This window comes from Symphodus melops (genome assembly GCF_947650265.1).
Source record: "Symphodus melops genome assembly, chromosome: 7".
In the NCBI taxonomy this organism is placed as follows: domain Eukaryota; kingdom Metazoa; phylum Chordata; class Actinopteri; order Labriformes; family Labridae; genus Symphodus; species Symphodus melops.
In genome coordinates this window covers 20,751,912-20,768,879 of record NC_136697.1, presented here as the reverse complement: position 1 = coordinate 20,768,879, position 16,968 = coordinate 20,751,912, and the positions used below count along the sequence as shown (strand labels likewise).

The following is a 16,968-nucleotide window of genomic DNA, read 5'->3' as shown; positions in this document are numbered from 1 at the left end:
CGTTGGCTTTGTTTTATTTCCCTGTTGGACAAATGACTTCCTAGAACTCACAAATTGCTTACAGGGATTAAAGGAAATATAGTTTGGATTTAGAGAGGCTTTTGATTCATTCAGACAGAAAACAAATACTTAAACACACATGCTCATTAACACACTTAAAACCGGGCAACAACTCAGAGGAATGCAAAACTCATCTCTCAAAGACAGTAACAAAAATAGAAAGTTGAATCATTCACGGTTTAAAAATTCTACCTACGTATTTTAGAACACAGGTAAACAACAAGGTGGGACTTTTAATAGAAATTTACTGATGGTGCTTTTGTCAGTGCCAACCTGATTCCTATATTCATTATTATTATTATATTTTAAAGGTTTATTTTTTTGACTTTTTTATGCCTTTATTTTTGAGACAGGATAGTGGATCAAGTCAGAGACCAGGAAGAGAGAGAGGAAAGGATCTTAGATGTTTTATTCAATACAACTTTCATCTTCATTTTGTAGATTTGCTTGTCAATTCTTTTGGGAAAAATCCCATTTTGTACTCAAGTCTATAGCTGATATCTGCTAACATGTGACTAATCCTTATACCACACTGATTAGGGTTAGTAAACTGGGGCTGGGAAAATGTGTAAAATTGCAAAAAAAAACTTCAACTTGCTGAAGACAAAGAAAGGCAACTGTCAAACCACTAACCTTTATATTGTAAAACCATTCTCATAGTTTACATCGTTCCTCCAGAATTCTTCAGCCACAGGATACTCCACAGGCTGTGCTTACTTTTTGGGTTACTTCCACACAGGATGAATTGATCCGTCTGCTTTTGGTTTGTTCTCCATGAAATATTACTAAAGCAACCTTTCTATGTTCCCAGATTGTAACAATTTGCTCTGTGAAGACAACTATAATTATAAGAACCCAAGGAACGGCTTCTTTTCCTGTCGTGTTCCATTTCTTTGAGGAAGGACGGTCTTAATTTTCCCATCTTCTGTGAAGTAAAGCACATCAAGATATCAGAGATTGCACAAAGTCCTTTGATCGCTGTGTGAATTTGTGGTGCTTCATGTCACGTGGAGCTTTGAAATTCATACAGCATTAAGGGGGACAATAAAGCCCATACGGCAGATGAATGCCACCCTTTTAAAACGATGACTTGGCTGCTGGTAAATCAAACACCCACCATCATCTGCTGCCAAATGGTCCATCGCCTCTCATTGAGTCACTGTGCGCAGGCTGGATTTTGCTGAATATGGTTTTCTTCAGGCTTTATATCATTATGTCCACAGTGGTGTGGCCATGAGCATGGAACATGTGTGCCTCTGCTCTGTATCCATTGTGTTTTTATAAATATTATCCAATATGTTTGATTTAATAAAGTCTCATTGCTGATGGACAATACTGAAATTGACAAACAAAATGCTCATTTTACTCCAAAAGCTGCACCAACATACTTTTATGTATCAGTGCAAAGCTCCTTTTCATAAGCTCCCTTCAGCCCAAAGCTGTTTTTCACATTATCCACTCAAATGTTTGAATGCATTTAAACTCCAGACCCAAATACAGTATATTGTAACGTCCACGCAGTCAATTTACTAACCTGTCTGTCAACGTCAGAAGACTTGTATCCACGGGCCAAACCAAACACTTGGGTTTCATTTGGCCAAGAGGGAGAATCTAAAGCATCTGAATTGACGTGGTTGAGGCGACCTTCTTTGCCCTTCACAATCCACTTTAAGATAAGACCGCTACATTTCTCACACAAAAGTCCTGCCTGGAGCAGCTCTGAACCAAAGTTCAAAAGCTGCATTAAAACCTGAAAAAATCCTTTATGGCCTTACATGGAGCTGAATACTGAAGAAGGCAGAATGGCTGACTGATGTTAGGAGGTAACTTGTGTAATACTGACATGTAAGTTTTCACTCTATTACATCTTCAACAGGCAAACCTGTCTTTCATCTATTTTATTTTATCTTGCACAACAACGTAATTTATGCTTTGGCTCCACACTGTCTGCGTTATACTGTATGAAACAGACCTGGCGATAATAAGGCTGCTGTCTTTAATCACTTCAGCGTGCAGCCTTTTCTTACGTGACATCCTGATGCTATTTTTATGCTGAGATAACGTTGTGTGAGATAGTTAGAGATCAAGAAAAAATGTCACTGTCAAAAGCAATGAAAAGAAAAGTTGATAGTGAAGGTAGGACGGACAAAGAATATTGGAAAGAAAAGTATGCATTCATCCTACCTAATTTTGTAATTTCCAAGCCAGTCTGTCTCATCTGCGATGAGGTTGTTGCAGTTTGCAAGGAATAATATCCAAAGGAACCACGAAACGAAGGATGGAAACTTCAGAGAGGTTTATCATCTCCAGACTCACAGACAGCAGAAACTTAACACGCTAAGCAGCTGGATATGCGCACAGCAGCAAGGTCCTGCTTCGAGGACTCACAGCGCAGCAACAAGTGCGTCCCTTAAAGCAGCGTGGGTTCACACCCGGCACAACGAACCATTCACTGATGAAAACGTTTTCAAAGAAGTGATGGTGGCTGTTTTGCTGGCTATACTGATAAATCAATGGATGGCATGATTTCCTCAGTGAGACAGGTGTCTCTCTCTGCGAGGTCAGTTTCCCGGTGCATATTTTTTAATCATGTTTTTTATAATCAAATTCACCTGGCGGGCCACGTATTTTTGGCGGTGGGCCAATTTTGGCCCGTGGGCCGCTTGTTGCCGACAACTGATTTGGAGTTTAGTCTCTATTTTTAACACAAACAGTGAAACACTTGTGACTATTTAAAGGCAAAACTTGACCTTGTTACAGAAAAAAAAGCTGTGTCAAAATAAACATATTTAATGATTGGATCTGTCAACGTCGAGGCTGGCGGGGAATCATGGAAGTTCTCTCGGCTACCCACCTTCTCCATGTGAATGAATCCAAGTATAATTTACATGTTGTTTTTTCATCAAAGCAGCACCTACAGCCACAGCATGGCAGCTTTCAGTAGCAATTCATGCTTCCTTATGCAGCAATTTTGACCTAACATCCGGTGTTTCCTTGGCAACGATAAACATTCTGTCCTTCATGGTGTCCGCCACAACAAGACAACTACAAAATTACTCTGGTTTTGATAATAGTTGGAAATATTTGTGGCACAAAAAATATATCCAACATAGTTTGTTAATATGTCGGAATGTCTGTAATTCATTTTTGCATCCACAAAGACATGTTGCATACTTATATTGTTCCTGTTTCCTCTTTTTTTTTTTTTTAACCAGAGGATAGACACTTTGTGTTAGTCGGTGCTCTAAGAAGTATTGATTTGTTTGTTTTTAACTTCTTCTCATGGATTGGATTGTCAGATTTTGACATGAGTGGGCTGCATTCAGCAAAACACTGATCTTTTTTTAAGGTTTCTGTCCCCCGCCATTCTTGTCACATCTGTCATTCGCAGACTCCCACAGAAAATGCTTTGTTTTGAACACATATTGGAACATATTGAAGGAGCTACTAATATTGTTCATTGAGCGCTGTTTTCTGGCCCAGCAACAGTGTTTTGTCATTTTAACACTCAGCTCGAACCTACTGTTGCTGAATGGCCATTAATGCTCAAGAGTGGGTGTCACATTAACATTTGTATTTACATATAATTTGGGTATTTTGCTCACGTTCCACAGCAACACAGAATGAGAGACGAGGAGGCATTTTAAACAGGACAAAGTGGCTTGTACAATATTTCAGATGCAATATTTTCCTGAGTGATTTGTCATCAAAAGAACACACTTTCTATGTGTTGCTTGGTTTTCCGTAAAAATTGACAAATGCTTTCAGTTTTTGCCAACAAAAATAATTGATGTTTCATATTGAAGCTGAACATTTACAATATCAAAATACTAAAATATTATGCTACAATTTAAACAAAGGAGTTTACATTTAGGATAAACATTTTCACTGTTAAATAAAAGGTTCCCTTTTAAGAAAAGACAAACCAATAAGGCCACTATGTCAAATTAAAAAACCCTGACTTGGTGCTTTCTTTAAAACATGTACACCACCAGAAATCTTCACATTTGCTACAGTGCTACAAAAATCTTTCATTTTAAAATTTTAAATACTGCAAATGCTTTTAAATTATGGAATTTAAATGAAAAAAAGTAAACCAATGAGTAAAAAATGGTACAACTGAAAGTTAACCTCAACAAATACAGTAAGATAAGGTCCATCATTTAGGGGTTTTCTGTTGATCAAAGGCCAACTCCAGAACTCCAAACCTTGCTTCAGAAACCAGCTTCACCTATCTGTCTTGTCTAAATGCAGACGTCTCTGGACTTTTTTGACCATGCGTTTGCCTCAAATCTTCAGTCACAAATCACTGAAAACGTGGTACGACAGCTTTGAGTCATCACGTTTTTGCAGGCCTTATCAGCCCAAAAACCTGTGTGTGTTCCTGAAAGCCTGCTAATCTCCTCGACTGATTACATTGACCCAGGCCATTGATTACACACCATCTAGGCTAGAATGTCATTGGAACACAGGCGTTGACCAAATTTTGCATCCTGGCAATGCTTTCATTCCCCTCTGCTCAAATAGCCCAATTTATCCCCTTCCCTGCATTCTGCTGAGCAGAAAATGGGCTCTGACTGTTGCTACGGCTTCTCAAAGCAGAGCCGGACGTGTTTTTATTTCATGTTAGGTCCAAATGGGATTCAGTTTTTACATTTTCTCACAGTGTGACTGGGGAGGGGGGGGCAGTGTTTTCTTATTCTGCATTCTTTTTTTTCTTTTTTTTTGCTCGAGTGAAAGCGCAATTCTTCAGGAAAGGAACCTTTTGTTGCAGCATTACTGATAATTTCCCTCATTTTGTGTTTTTTTTTTTTTTTTTTATGGCTGTCACCACAGCTGTCGAGAGGTTGAGCATCACAGAGCCCGGCTGTACTCCACAGGGCGGCTCCAGTTTGACACCATATCCCTCAAGCCCTTTAATTTCTTTTCCTCCGTTCTTCCCTTTGAGCAGGTCAGTGGAGGTCAAAGAGCTGTTGGCAGAAAGAATATACCAAGAAATTGTTCTCATAGCAATTCCAACTCTAATCTCTATGCTCTCCATCACCCTTTCGAGGGAAAGCAGATGCATCTCTCACCTTCAGTTCCAGAGACAGACAGCCGGAGGCTCCTGGCCCCTTCGACCTGAAGACCACTGCAAGTTGTCAATTTAGTTGACAGAAAGACATATCTCAGACAGAATCATAATGATTTACAGTAAATACTGTACTTTAATGAGAAGGGCATGCACTAACACAGCTGTCATTTAAAACTCACAAGCAATACTTTGTGAAAGTAAAGAACTCTGACTGCCGATTATTTGCTGTTCCTATTTTTGGTGTTTTCTTACTCTTGTGAAAACATCTTTCTAACAGTAAAAGCCCTGTTATTTTCACGTCTGTAGTTAAAACACCTTTAAGAAATCCACCTAATCCAATCCCTAGACACAGACCAGCTTACAGTTCACCAAAAGGTCTATGATGAGATATCCAGCGTCCTCCCATAATGACAGCTCAAGTACACATGTCAGTGTACAGATAATTCAACATCCCCATTTCTGAGCTCACGCTTCAGCAGCTGACCCTGCAGCTGGCTACAGTTGTTGGTGAAATATTAAGCTGTCAAACATGGGAACATCCAAAGTCTGAGAATCGTGGAGCAAAGACCCTGAACACGACTGTGAGCTGTCTCCTCTGCAATAAGCTCTTTGTCAAATTACATCAATTTTCAGATGACACATTGATGTCCACAATGAAAGAAAACAGATTCCTGCTTGTTCTCGGTTCAGTCCCAACATATTTAGATTTGTCTTAGGGGGCTTTCTAATCTGGACACAACATATGATGTATTATCTGATTACATCAGTTGAAGTCGCCCCCAGCTCCCTGCTTAACCTTTAAATGATGCTCCACCCTGAATCTTTAATCAGCAAAAAATATCTATTTTAATCTTTCGCAGAAAAATGCAGCTTTTGTATTTTAATCTTTCTAAAAAAAAAAACAGCATTTGTGATCTGCCTCAGTTGGTTTGGTTGATTTGTTTTAAACATCGACCAGTTGTGCAGTAAAAAATGTCGATAAAATAGTTTTCTGCTGTATGCATGTGAGTATTAAACATTCATTTTTCAAGCCAGGTTTTTATATCTTTGCAATATGTTGAAAATTACAGCAGAAACTTTGCCCAGTGTATTCACCATGGCTCTCACTGTTGTCATCAGTATGTAGGTTTCTGTTAGCAATATGCTCAGGGTTAGCAGCTATGTATACTGTATGACTATGTTTTGCTATAAATGAAGAAAGGGGTTTCGCCCTGAATCGAGTGTGAGAAGTTGATAATGAAAGAAGTTGAGGAAATCATTTCACGGCCTCACCACTCCCTCTACAGAGAAAGCACATTTCATTGCTGTTGCTCCTGAACCCTAACAGCTTTTCTCTGGCTTAAACAAAATTTTCCCTTGGCTCTGTGCCCGGGAGTTACTTGGGCCCTGACGCGTGCTATTACCCCAGCATGTCGTCTCGGTTGCTAGCGATAGCAGGTGAAAGGAACCGATTTTGTTTTGGTTGGCAGAGACGTTGATGTTACCTGGCACTTGGCTCATCATCACAAAGTCCTTCTTTTTAAGTTGTTGTTTTTTACTATGGTGGATCTTTACTTTGGTCCAGCAACATAAAACGCAAAAATGGATGAAAGGAAAAAAAGCAATTTCCTTTTCATTGTTTCATTCTTCTTTCAGCACAACACTTTGAAAAACATTTATTTCCACTATAGAGGCCTCCTGGATGCTCCACAATAAGGTCCATTGTTGTTTTACTTAACTACTCAAATTAAGCATCTATTAAGTCTATTGTCATTCAAATAAAGTAAATACAGTAAGCCTCTGTCAAAGCTATAGGCATTGACAAACATTAAGTAATTGTGATGATGTCAATAAAGATACACTTTCCGAATTCGCACATTAAGCCAGTATGAGCTCACACATTCAAGATGTGCAATCTAAGATAAAGCCCAAAAGAACATATTCCAACATTGGAGTATTGATTCCGGTTTGATATACAGCTCAGTAAAAAGGAGGTTCAGTCTTTTTCTATTCCTGTGCATTAGCAGGGAAGCTCACTGCACACATCGTCCTAATAACCATCATTAGTGCAAACCAAATCACATGTGCAGTGATTCTAGCGTTGCAGCTCACCCTTCATCCATTCACTTCCTTGTGGTTCTTAAAATAGCCCTCACTCGCCAAATACAGAAATGTAAGAACGTGAAAAAGGTGTGGTCATGGTAAAGGGAAAAAAATGTGGAGTTTAAGACATTTATTTTTTATTCAATATAACTGTACAGTCCTAACAATGATGTCACAGCGGTCCAGTGATTAAAGGTGGCCATGAGATCACATTACAAGATATGCCAACAGCAACCAGTAAAGCCACTGCAAGGTAGTAAATATGGATTTTTAAACATTTTACAAAAGTCATCCTTTCATGAAAAAAAAGCTATTCTCCATTTTCAACAGAGAGAAATATTTTCTATAAGTAGATCTCCAAGAGGGTTTGTACAGACGTGTGGTTCTCAGTAGGGCTGCAGACCAGTCATGTAAGTGTCACAAAGCTATTAAATCTTGGACTGACTCTTCATATCAACACATGGTTGTGTGGATTATTTGGGTGCATCCATCATGAAGGGTTGGAAACATTGATCTGTCACATGCATGTCTTAAAGTCAGTGTGAATAAAGACAGAGAAGAATCCGTCCATTGACACAGGAAATATTTGAGCGAAAAAGTGTTTACCATGTGGATCTGCTTTAAATATTTGAAGCATCTCACCCGACATTTCTGGCATAAGTCTGGAAGGTAGTTCAAGTTCTTTACACACACAGGCATAACTCTAACTTTGGCCATTCAAAAGAACAAAAAGGGTCAAAATACATTCATGAATATTATATAGCAATATCTTTCCTCCTTAGTTCACAAAGAGGGTTTGAAGGCTTTACTTTGTTTAGTAATGCAGCCACATCCAGTGACTGTAATCAATGAGAGCATCGGAAACCCTCACTCTCCCACCTCTCTGCTTAATAATTCATCAACAAGCGTAGCCTCTGTGGGCATTCACCGTGTGACCTCCAGCACAGCAGCAGGTGGTATTCTGCAAGAGCTTGCACTGTGCAGAAATTAAGTTGCTCTTCTCTTTAATGCTATTTTTAGTGGGCATGTGTGAGGGGGTGAGGATATTTCAAATACTGTAAAGTTGACCTCTATGCACAACTAGTATTGAACAATAAAAGTCCTCACTCTTTTGTACAGTTTTTTTTTTTTTTTTTACAAAGAACCAACATTAATCCATCATGAGCTCAGCACGAAGCATCATTATGCAAAATACAGTTGCAAGAAAAAACAAGCTTTTAACAGGTGGGAACCTTAAACAGAACCCGGCTCCTGTTGAGCAGCCCTCTGCTGAAAGTGTGTTGGATGGTGGAATAGAGGAAGAAGCAACAAGAAAGGTGAAGGATAGAGACAAACAAACAACAACACTGAAAAGGAAAGATAATCTTGTGTAAAGTTAAACTTTGGCTACATGGTTAAGTTACATGTTGGACATAACACACTTCAAAACGTATAACCCATTATAAAATAGACTTCTTCCAGCAAATGTTTAAATGGCGACACTCAAAGCAGCAACAGCATACAAATTATGCCTCCAAGAAACATATATTACTTTTTTAGATTTGTTTTATCTTCATGAGTTTTGAACCTGTCAAGGGCGAACAGTAACCGAGTTCTGCAGCAAATCTAATAAAACAATGTTTGATGGTGACAAAAGTCATAAGAGGAGCAGCCAAAGCTGCTATATTAAAGGGGTTTTTTTCCATTTAAGATTGTGATAGAAAATGAAAAAAAATGTATTTTTTTTCATTAAAAAAAGAGCCAACTTGATGCAAATGAGACTGAGCACTGCCTCCACACGTCAAAGGTCTGTAGGATTCAGAGTGAAAGACCTTTGAAATCGGAGACATTTTGACCTCTCAAAGCAGGGAAAGCAAAGGTGGAACTAATAGCGTCAATGGAGACTTCTTTATTGTTATTACACCTTTGTTTTAAAAGTCAGAACGTCTGCTGTGGAAAGGGCAGACTGGATGGTGCCAATTCCATTGAGGTTATTTGAAAAGGAAATTTTTTTTTTTAAATCAGACTCACATCAGAGCACGAACAAGAAGGAGTACGTAATGAATTCATCCGTCCATCCGTCCTTTAAAGTAAAGGGACAGTTTTATCTGCTTTTCTGTTGCCTCCTATTGAAACCTTAGTTCAATTATGTTTATTGGTCAGGTTGTATTTCTTTGCTGCTCCCACTCCCGAATTTCCCCATCGGGGATCAATAAAGTTATATCCTTTCCACTTTCTTTTTAGACGAAGCACACAGGTTTGTTTTTTCACAGGAAAAAAATAATAAAGTTGCCTATAGTGCAGCAGGAAACCCGAACCTTGTTAATCCAATACCGGTTGCAATTAATTTATCATGTGGACGTAGCAGGGGAGTAATTCCATTTGTTAAATGACTGTCGACTCTCTGTTTTAGATTAAGATGTCTGGTGAAACAACTGGAGAGAGGAGAGGCTTCGCTCACTGACCTCAAGAAAAACCTGGAGTATGCAGCTTCAGTGCTGGAATCGGTTTACATCGAGGAGACGAGGTAAGAAAACAGGAGCTTCATTCAGTGGAACCAGGTACTGACACGGTTCATTTATTGTGAACAACAGAGCAGCAGAAAATGGATGACTATCATTAGTATAGTAATTGACCTGTGCTCGTGCTCTTAGTTTCAAGTGAACCATTTAGTCTTTGTTCTCTGTTACAGAGTCTCACATCATTATGATGGATGATGTACTACATGTATAACTAATATAACAGAGCTAACACTTCCATAACTCTTAACACTTAGATACATGTGCTGAAGATGTTCAGCAACCTACGTTCATCTACTTTTAGACCCGAGTATTGTTAATTTTCCTTTGTAACGGTTGTTTACAGCTTCAGTTAAATCAGACTCATATTCCACAAACAACTCATTGGATGATAATAAATACACTGTCCTTTTACTCACACAAGCATGTGAAAACGTCATGTATAAGATTTCTACTCGTTTATTTTTATTGTCTCAGCCCTTTACAGCACGCTGCAGAAACAGCCTTTGTTTACAGTGCAGGGTTTGACAGTGACTGGAAGGTTTGCAGCTTTAATGGACATGGGATAGGATTTTTTGAGAACAGGATTAGTGAAATGATGGGATGTATCACATTGCCACATTGCAGCAAACATCTACGCAAAGTAAACATTCCTGATCATAGCTTTAAAAAAAAAAAAAAAACTAAGCACTTCTTTCCCCAGTGGGGATTGTGGGTAGTTTTCTTTGATCTGTTACTGTTAAAGTCCAGATCACAGAAAGATTTTTGTATTTGCAAATAAACATTGCAAAGGTTTGGTTAAGGCCAGGGAACAGATTAGGTCAATGCATGTTAATGGTGGAATACAGGTCCAGAATTGGACATATGAGCAGGCTTATGAAATTATATAAACCTTCTCGTCATCTAGATCCAGGCAGATTAGGCCTGGCGATGGCATGACCACTTGTGGATGAAGGATGATGAACTACCCAGTGCAGAATCCACGTAGCAGCGAGATTATCAGTGGGATGTGAATGCTTTCTCTCTGCCATAAGAGCTTGTTTTCAGTTGAGAGGGTGGAGACCAACAAGCTTTGCTCTTGATCCCCCGAACATGTCAACACAGCAGGGTCACTGCAGAGAATGATATCACACAATTGGATTCAAAACACTCCTGTCATGGTGTTCCAAGAGGCCGGGGTATTTCTATCTTACATAAGAGGTGATATTATTTGACGGGCAGTGCCGGGATTTTGTTTTTTTCCCTTGTAGAAGTAGAGCCAGGATAAATAGTCTGCATCACTCTGTGTTCCCTCCATTAGTTTCTGTTCTAAGTGTCCGTCTTGGAACTTTCATTGCTTCTTTCTTTCAGGCGTTTGGTGGACACAGAAGATGAGCTCAGTGACATCCAGTCTGAGTCGGTGCCCTCAGAAGTGCGGGACTGGCTGGCCTCCACCTTCACACGCCAGATGGGCCTGATGCTGCGACGCAATGAGGAGAAACCTCGCTTCCGCAGCATCGTCCATGCCGTCCAGGCTGGCATATTTGTGGAGAGGTAAACTGGTGTCTGTGATGCATAAGCACACGGCCACAGCCACAACTAGGAAAACTGCCAATGATGTTAAATAATTCAGAGGGACTGTCACCTTTATCTTTCCTCCACTGAGGTTCGATCATTCATTGGTCAACCTAAACAAGTGTAGCCTGGAGCAATGCTTTCAACGTCTTTAGTTTGACCTCCTATTACAAAAGGAAAGCCACATTATTCCAGCATGTTCTAATGCAGCAGATCTGCATGTAGGATACAAGCATAATAAAGATTTTGGATATTAATATGCTTAGCCTTTAACTGTGTTCTTTTTACGCAAATGTGAACGTATATACTGTTTATCAACAGTTTTAAACAATCCAGCACAGTCAACACACTGGTAATCAAAACACCTTCTTATTGCCTATGTAGGTTTTATCTGCAACATTTTGTTGATTCAGAAAATGATTTAAAGACAATTAGCTCTGATCTTGTAATTTAGTCAATTTAAATTAAAGACATAAATAAATGAAAGGTTTTTGCCAATAACTTAGAATTAGGCACACATTTTGGACTTTTATTTAATAATTGTAACATTTTATGACATTACCTGGTTGTATTGTGATGGATATCTTTATTATTTTCTGAGTAAAACAAAAAAATGTATAAATAAAACAATAGGCAGCTGAATTCATTATGAGAGCAGTTGTTAGTAGCAGCACTGATGGTTTACTCAGCATCATTTCATAAAGTGTCTGAAGTTTTAAGTGGGACCTATTTGCTGTTTATAATGACCACGATAATGCCATCATAATCATTTTATAGAAGTGGAAACTTCAGTAATACAAAAAAAAAACAAAGTTAATGATGATCAAATACAGAGTACAGAGTCATAGTCGTGATGTAGTCGTGTAAAAATGAATGTTCGAAGTGAGTTGTTGTTGTTTTTGTATTGTGTTGAAGCAGTCTGCTTACAAAGTGAATTAAAGTGAAGCTAGAAGACGTTTTAAAACACTGAAGCTCCACAGCTGAGTCCGTCTGAACAGTCAATCTGTAGGAAAAATGTATTTGTCCTTTCTGAGTCACTCACCTGCGTTGATCATTCGTCTCGTCTCTACAGCCTTGGCAAGCCTAGCTAAGCACAATCATTCAGGGAGTTGCAAACAGCTCCCTCTCCCAGGCTGTGCTTTATCACACACCAACATGCAACATGCATTTGTTCAAGCCAATATGCCTCCATCATGTGAGCTGTAATCTCTCTTAATCTGCAGTTGCAGAGGGTAGTCTGTTTTCAGATATACACAATGACGGAAGCTTGGGAATGGGAGGATGAAAATCAAAGTGTGACTTCTCTACCTTTCAAATGACACGTAGGACATGGAGAATTACACAGCCGGTTTGCATGTTGGTAAATTACTCTAAATACTATTCCTCATATTCAGGAGAGCCTAAAACCCTTTTCCATGAGAAATAAAAACAAACCTGAAGGTGCTTAAGTCTTTCCTCTACCCAACCTTTCCACACAATTTCATACTGAGTGTGTTGATTTGAAGGTTTAAAAAGACTCTTGGTGGGGGATCTTCCAGTGCTGTGGTTTGGGGCCGCTATAGGAACCTCTGGTGTTTGCACTCAGCGGCGTTCTGCATTTGATGTTTTTATCTCTTCTACACAGGATGTACCGACGCACCTCCAATATGGTGGGACTCAGCTACCCCCCCACTGTCATATCTGTGCTTAAGGTATTAACGTGCACATGTCCACACACTTACCCAGATATGAAATAATAACTTTGCACACACATGCACACACTATTGTCCAGGAACTGACCTGCAGCACCACCAACCTTTAGGTTTGTTGCTTGTGTTGCAGAAGAGGAGGGGATTGTTTAAGAGAACATTGATTGATTTGATATTTTTCTTCCTCACACAGAATGTGGACAGGTGGTCCTTTGATGTCTTCGCTCTTAATGAAGCCAGCGGGGATCACGCACTTAAATTCATATTCTACGAGTTGCTTACAAGATATGACCTCATTAGCCGCTTCAAGGTAAAGCCACAAGAATATATCGTGCTGCTGGTCACTGCTTTGCCTTTTGTTTGTGTCATTAATACAAGGAGAAGCTAATCATACACAGTACCTTCACGACCTTCACAACGCCCCTTCGTTTCCATGTTTTGATGGAAGTAAGCACACGCACTCCTCTGCCTCTTAAGAGTGAGACAGTGTTGTTGGATTTCCACTATGGCTGAATTATGAGGGAGGTTAGACAACTCATTTGATGCTTGTGGCGCTCATTTTCCACAATGTCACATAGCTGAGGACACTCCACTTGAAGTGACTGCATCGAAGAGTAAATGACATGGGCAATGAAGCTAGCATGAATATGTAATCTATGTCCGCAGGGGACTATAGTGTTCACAGTGTTATAACATCAATTTCAGATGCTGAGGGGAATGTGCATGGATTGAAATGATGTGAACCCATCATTTAAATGAGACCTGATAGCTTCAAGAAGTTTCTTACTGTTTTGGGTGTTTTTTTTTAGCTTACAGTCATATCCTGTTGTTTTTCATGCCATCAGATCCCGATCTCTGCGGTGGTGTCATTCGTGGAGGCCCTAGAAGTGGGATACAGCAAACATAAAAACCCATATCACAACCTGATGCATGCGGCTGATGTCACACAGACTGTACATTACCTGCTACTCAAGACTGGCATGGTGGTGAGTAGGACGTCCTTACAAAAACATACAAAAAGCAGTAAAAAATATAAATGTTGGGTTGGTTCCATCTGTAACTTATATATCTCTCAAATTAAGGCACATCTGTCCACATTGTATCCAAAACATCTCTGTCAGTCGTTTGCCCACCTATTTTCAGCTTTGGTCCTTTATTTATTATTTATTCTCAAGGCATTTTTCAGAAAATAAACAAATATTTCCAAGAATATGTACTGTATATATGACAAAATGTGATACCTGTTAATGGTTTCAGATTTTCTTTTTTTTCCTCATTGCCATAATTTAACTTAATTTGCTTTGTGTCGCTTTTGTTCGTTTTCCGTCTGGTGACCTGTATTTCTCTACTTCCCACCAGCATGACTTCGGGGCATTTCTGTTGCTAAATCCATTTCACAAAACAAGGAAAAACTGTAGTTTTGCTACAGCCGAGTTCAAAGTCCCTTACCAGCCAGCTGCCTCCGCTTCCAGTGTTTTTATTTAATCACCTTAATAAGGTGGCTGTGACAGCTGTCGACATGGTGCGTTTCTGTGGGCAGTGCCTTGCGGAGTAAACCACATTACTGCTAGAACCTCGGGCTCCTGGGAGAGCAGGAGAACAGCATCTATCATTTCACAGGCCCTCCAGACTCCATTAAATCAACAATCATCAGGTCATTCATAAAGCCAGCCCCATGAGGCAAACATTCTGAAGGATGGATCAGCCATCCTGCCCCCCCACCCACCCATGCTTAATGAGTCCCCCATCCCCCACTGTTGATTAGTCACCAATATCGACTTGGCTTCCTGGGCTAAATCCCCACTCAGTGTACTTGAGTGCACGTCTCAGAGGAAGTGCCCACTCACAGGTGTGTGGATGCTGCATACACTCACAGATGTAACATCAACACCCACAAATAGAAGCAAACACACAGACATTCAATCCGTTTTATTCACTTCTTCACATTAACTGTCAACTTGATCTTTAGGTTTAGGTGGCTATGTGGCAGCTAAGATGATAAAATACAAGTTTCGCAATAGAACAAAATAAAGTGTATTCACTTTCAAGCCGATAGTTCAGAAAACACAGATCTCATCCCCTCTACGTATGGGGATGTACAGGTTAAAACATTGCAATAGGTGATGATATTACTCTTTAAGAAGTTATGGATGGGAGGCATCTTACTTTTCTATATTAAGCCGTAAACAAAGAAAATGCAGGATCAACAACACAACAGGCTGCAATCTTTGCAGAGCTTTATCAAAGAGCCCATGTGGGCGGCTCCTTCACACTCTGTGATGATTCTCAGTGAAGTTGGCAAAACCATCTCTGATCTAGATGACTCTAAATCTCCATGTAAAAATGGTTGTGGGCTCAGTAGTTAATGACTATAGAGGTCAATTGATTCAAGTCGAAAATTGTCCATTTTATGCCATAACCAACAGTTAGCTTAGCTTAGCATACTTATTTGGAACAATGGGAGGAAAAGCAGATCTGTCTAAAAGTAAAATATATTCAGCATAGATTTTTTTTAGCTCACATTTTACTCAGAGGGTTGTTTGTTTAATGTGTGTAAATCTAAGTATCAAGACTGATATACTGTGCTTTTACATTTTAACAGTTGTATGGGCTTGCCGGTATAGCCAGGCTAGCTGCCTCTCCGTTTTTACAGTCTTTGTGCAAAGCTGACATTCCTTTTTCTGCAGAAAGTGAAACAGTTTTTTCAAACTCACAAGTTATCCTTTAAGAGATGCTGCTGCTTCTTCTTTTTTTGCTGTCGTCGGGAGTCGTGCCTGGAAAAGGTTTAAACTTGATTTAAAGAGCTTAAGTATGATTTGTGATGTGTATTCTCCCCTTGCGACAACAGTACATTTAATACTATTACAGAGAACATGACTTTTTTCATTTTAATGTGGCAACAGTGACAAACCAGACTCTAAAGGCTGTCTGGGAGGGAACGAGTGAAGAGGGAGTTTCAAACTGACAGTTTAAAATATGAATCTAATAGAGCTTGTCCTATCTGAAGTTTCCATTTTGATATGCTGACCTTTTCTCGATCTTCTCCTCTCAATTTATGCTCTTTCATCCCTGACTATAATCTCTTCTCATGCCAAATACTTCTCTTGCTATCCTTTATTTCACTTTTCCTCTCTACATCTTTTTGAAGTGACAAACCGCTTGCAGCTTTCCCCTTATTTCCGCTCTCTGGTCCCTCATTTGTCTTCTCTCTCTTTTCTGTCTAGTCCCTTCTCTGTTGCATTAACTACATTCTCCTTTCCTCTTTTCCATCTTGTTGCATTCCCTCCTCAACACCATTCTCGATACTGTATACTTTTTAATATCCTCTATCCTTCTTTTATTCATAACACCTAACCTCTCCTTTCTTTTTGTCCACCTTTTCCGACAGCACTGGTTGACCGAGCTGGAGATCTTTGCCATGATCTTTGCGGCAGCGGTGCACGATTACGAGCACACAGGGACCACAAACAACTTCCACATCCAGACAAGGTAATGGATGATAGAATCAAAAATGCATGGCACAAACTCACAGGATCAATTCTTTCATTTGCTGCAAGGGGCCTTTACATTGACACTGAGATCGCCTGCAGTGCAGTAATAACACTTGGGCGGGAAAGGAATCCAAATCAAACTGAATTCTCCTGAGAACTTAGACTGGACAGAAAGAAAGTTACAACACCTTTTACTGAAGATATTCCTCAAAAAGTTTCTTAACTTTATAGAAAAAGTCCAAATTCCCTTCAGTTCAGAAAGTTGAACTTTTAATACACTGTTTAATTCATTTTTTCATTATTTACTTCCCTGTCAGGATGCTTTTTTTGTAAAAGGAAATACAACCTGGGCCTGCATTAGTGAAGAGATGGCAGAGTGGGGCTGCTACGCACTGCTACACAGGGAGCGCATCAGAGCTATTGGGGGTTTGTTGCTTTTCTCAAGGGCACCTCGGCAGCCCTCAGGAAGTCCACTTGCGTCACTCCAGCTACCAGACCAACTTCCATATTTTGGTCATTCG

General features: G+C 39.6%; 1 protein-coding gene across 2 annotated transcripts in view; it reads left to right on the top strand.

Moving 5' to 3' along the window:
• pde1cb (phosphodiesterase 1C, calmodulin-dependent b) overlaps positions 1–16,968 on the top strand; it is an 86,776-nt gene that overhangs the window by 57,328 nt on the left and 12,480 nt on the right. For both annotated transcript variants that reach the window (XM_079347696.1, XM_079347697.1), the window contains 6 exons: positions 9,609–9,722; positions 11,065–11,247; positions 12,893–12,959; positions 13,150–13,266; positions 13,802–13,942; positions 16,345–16,445. In XM_079347696.1, the coding sequence (XP_079203822.1) occupies positions 9,609–9,722; positions 11,065–11,247; positions 12,893–12,959; positions 13,150–13,266; positions 13,802–13,942; positions 16,345–16,445 (723 nt within the window). The remainder of the gene's footprint in view (positions 1–9,608; positions 9,723–11,064; positions 11,248–12,892; positions 12,960–13,149; positions 13,267–13,801; positions 13,943–16,344; positions 16,446–16,968) is intronic.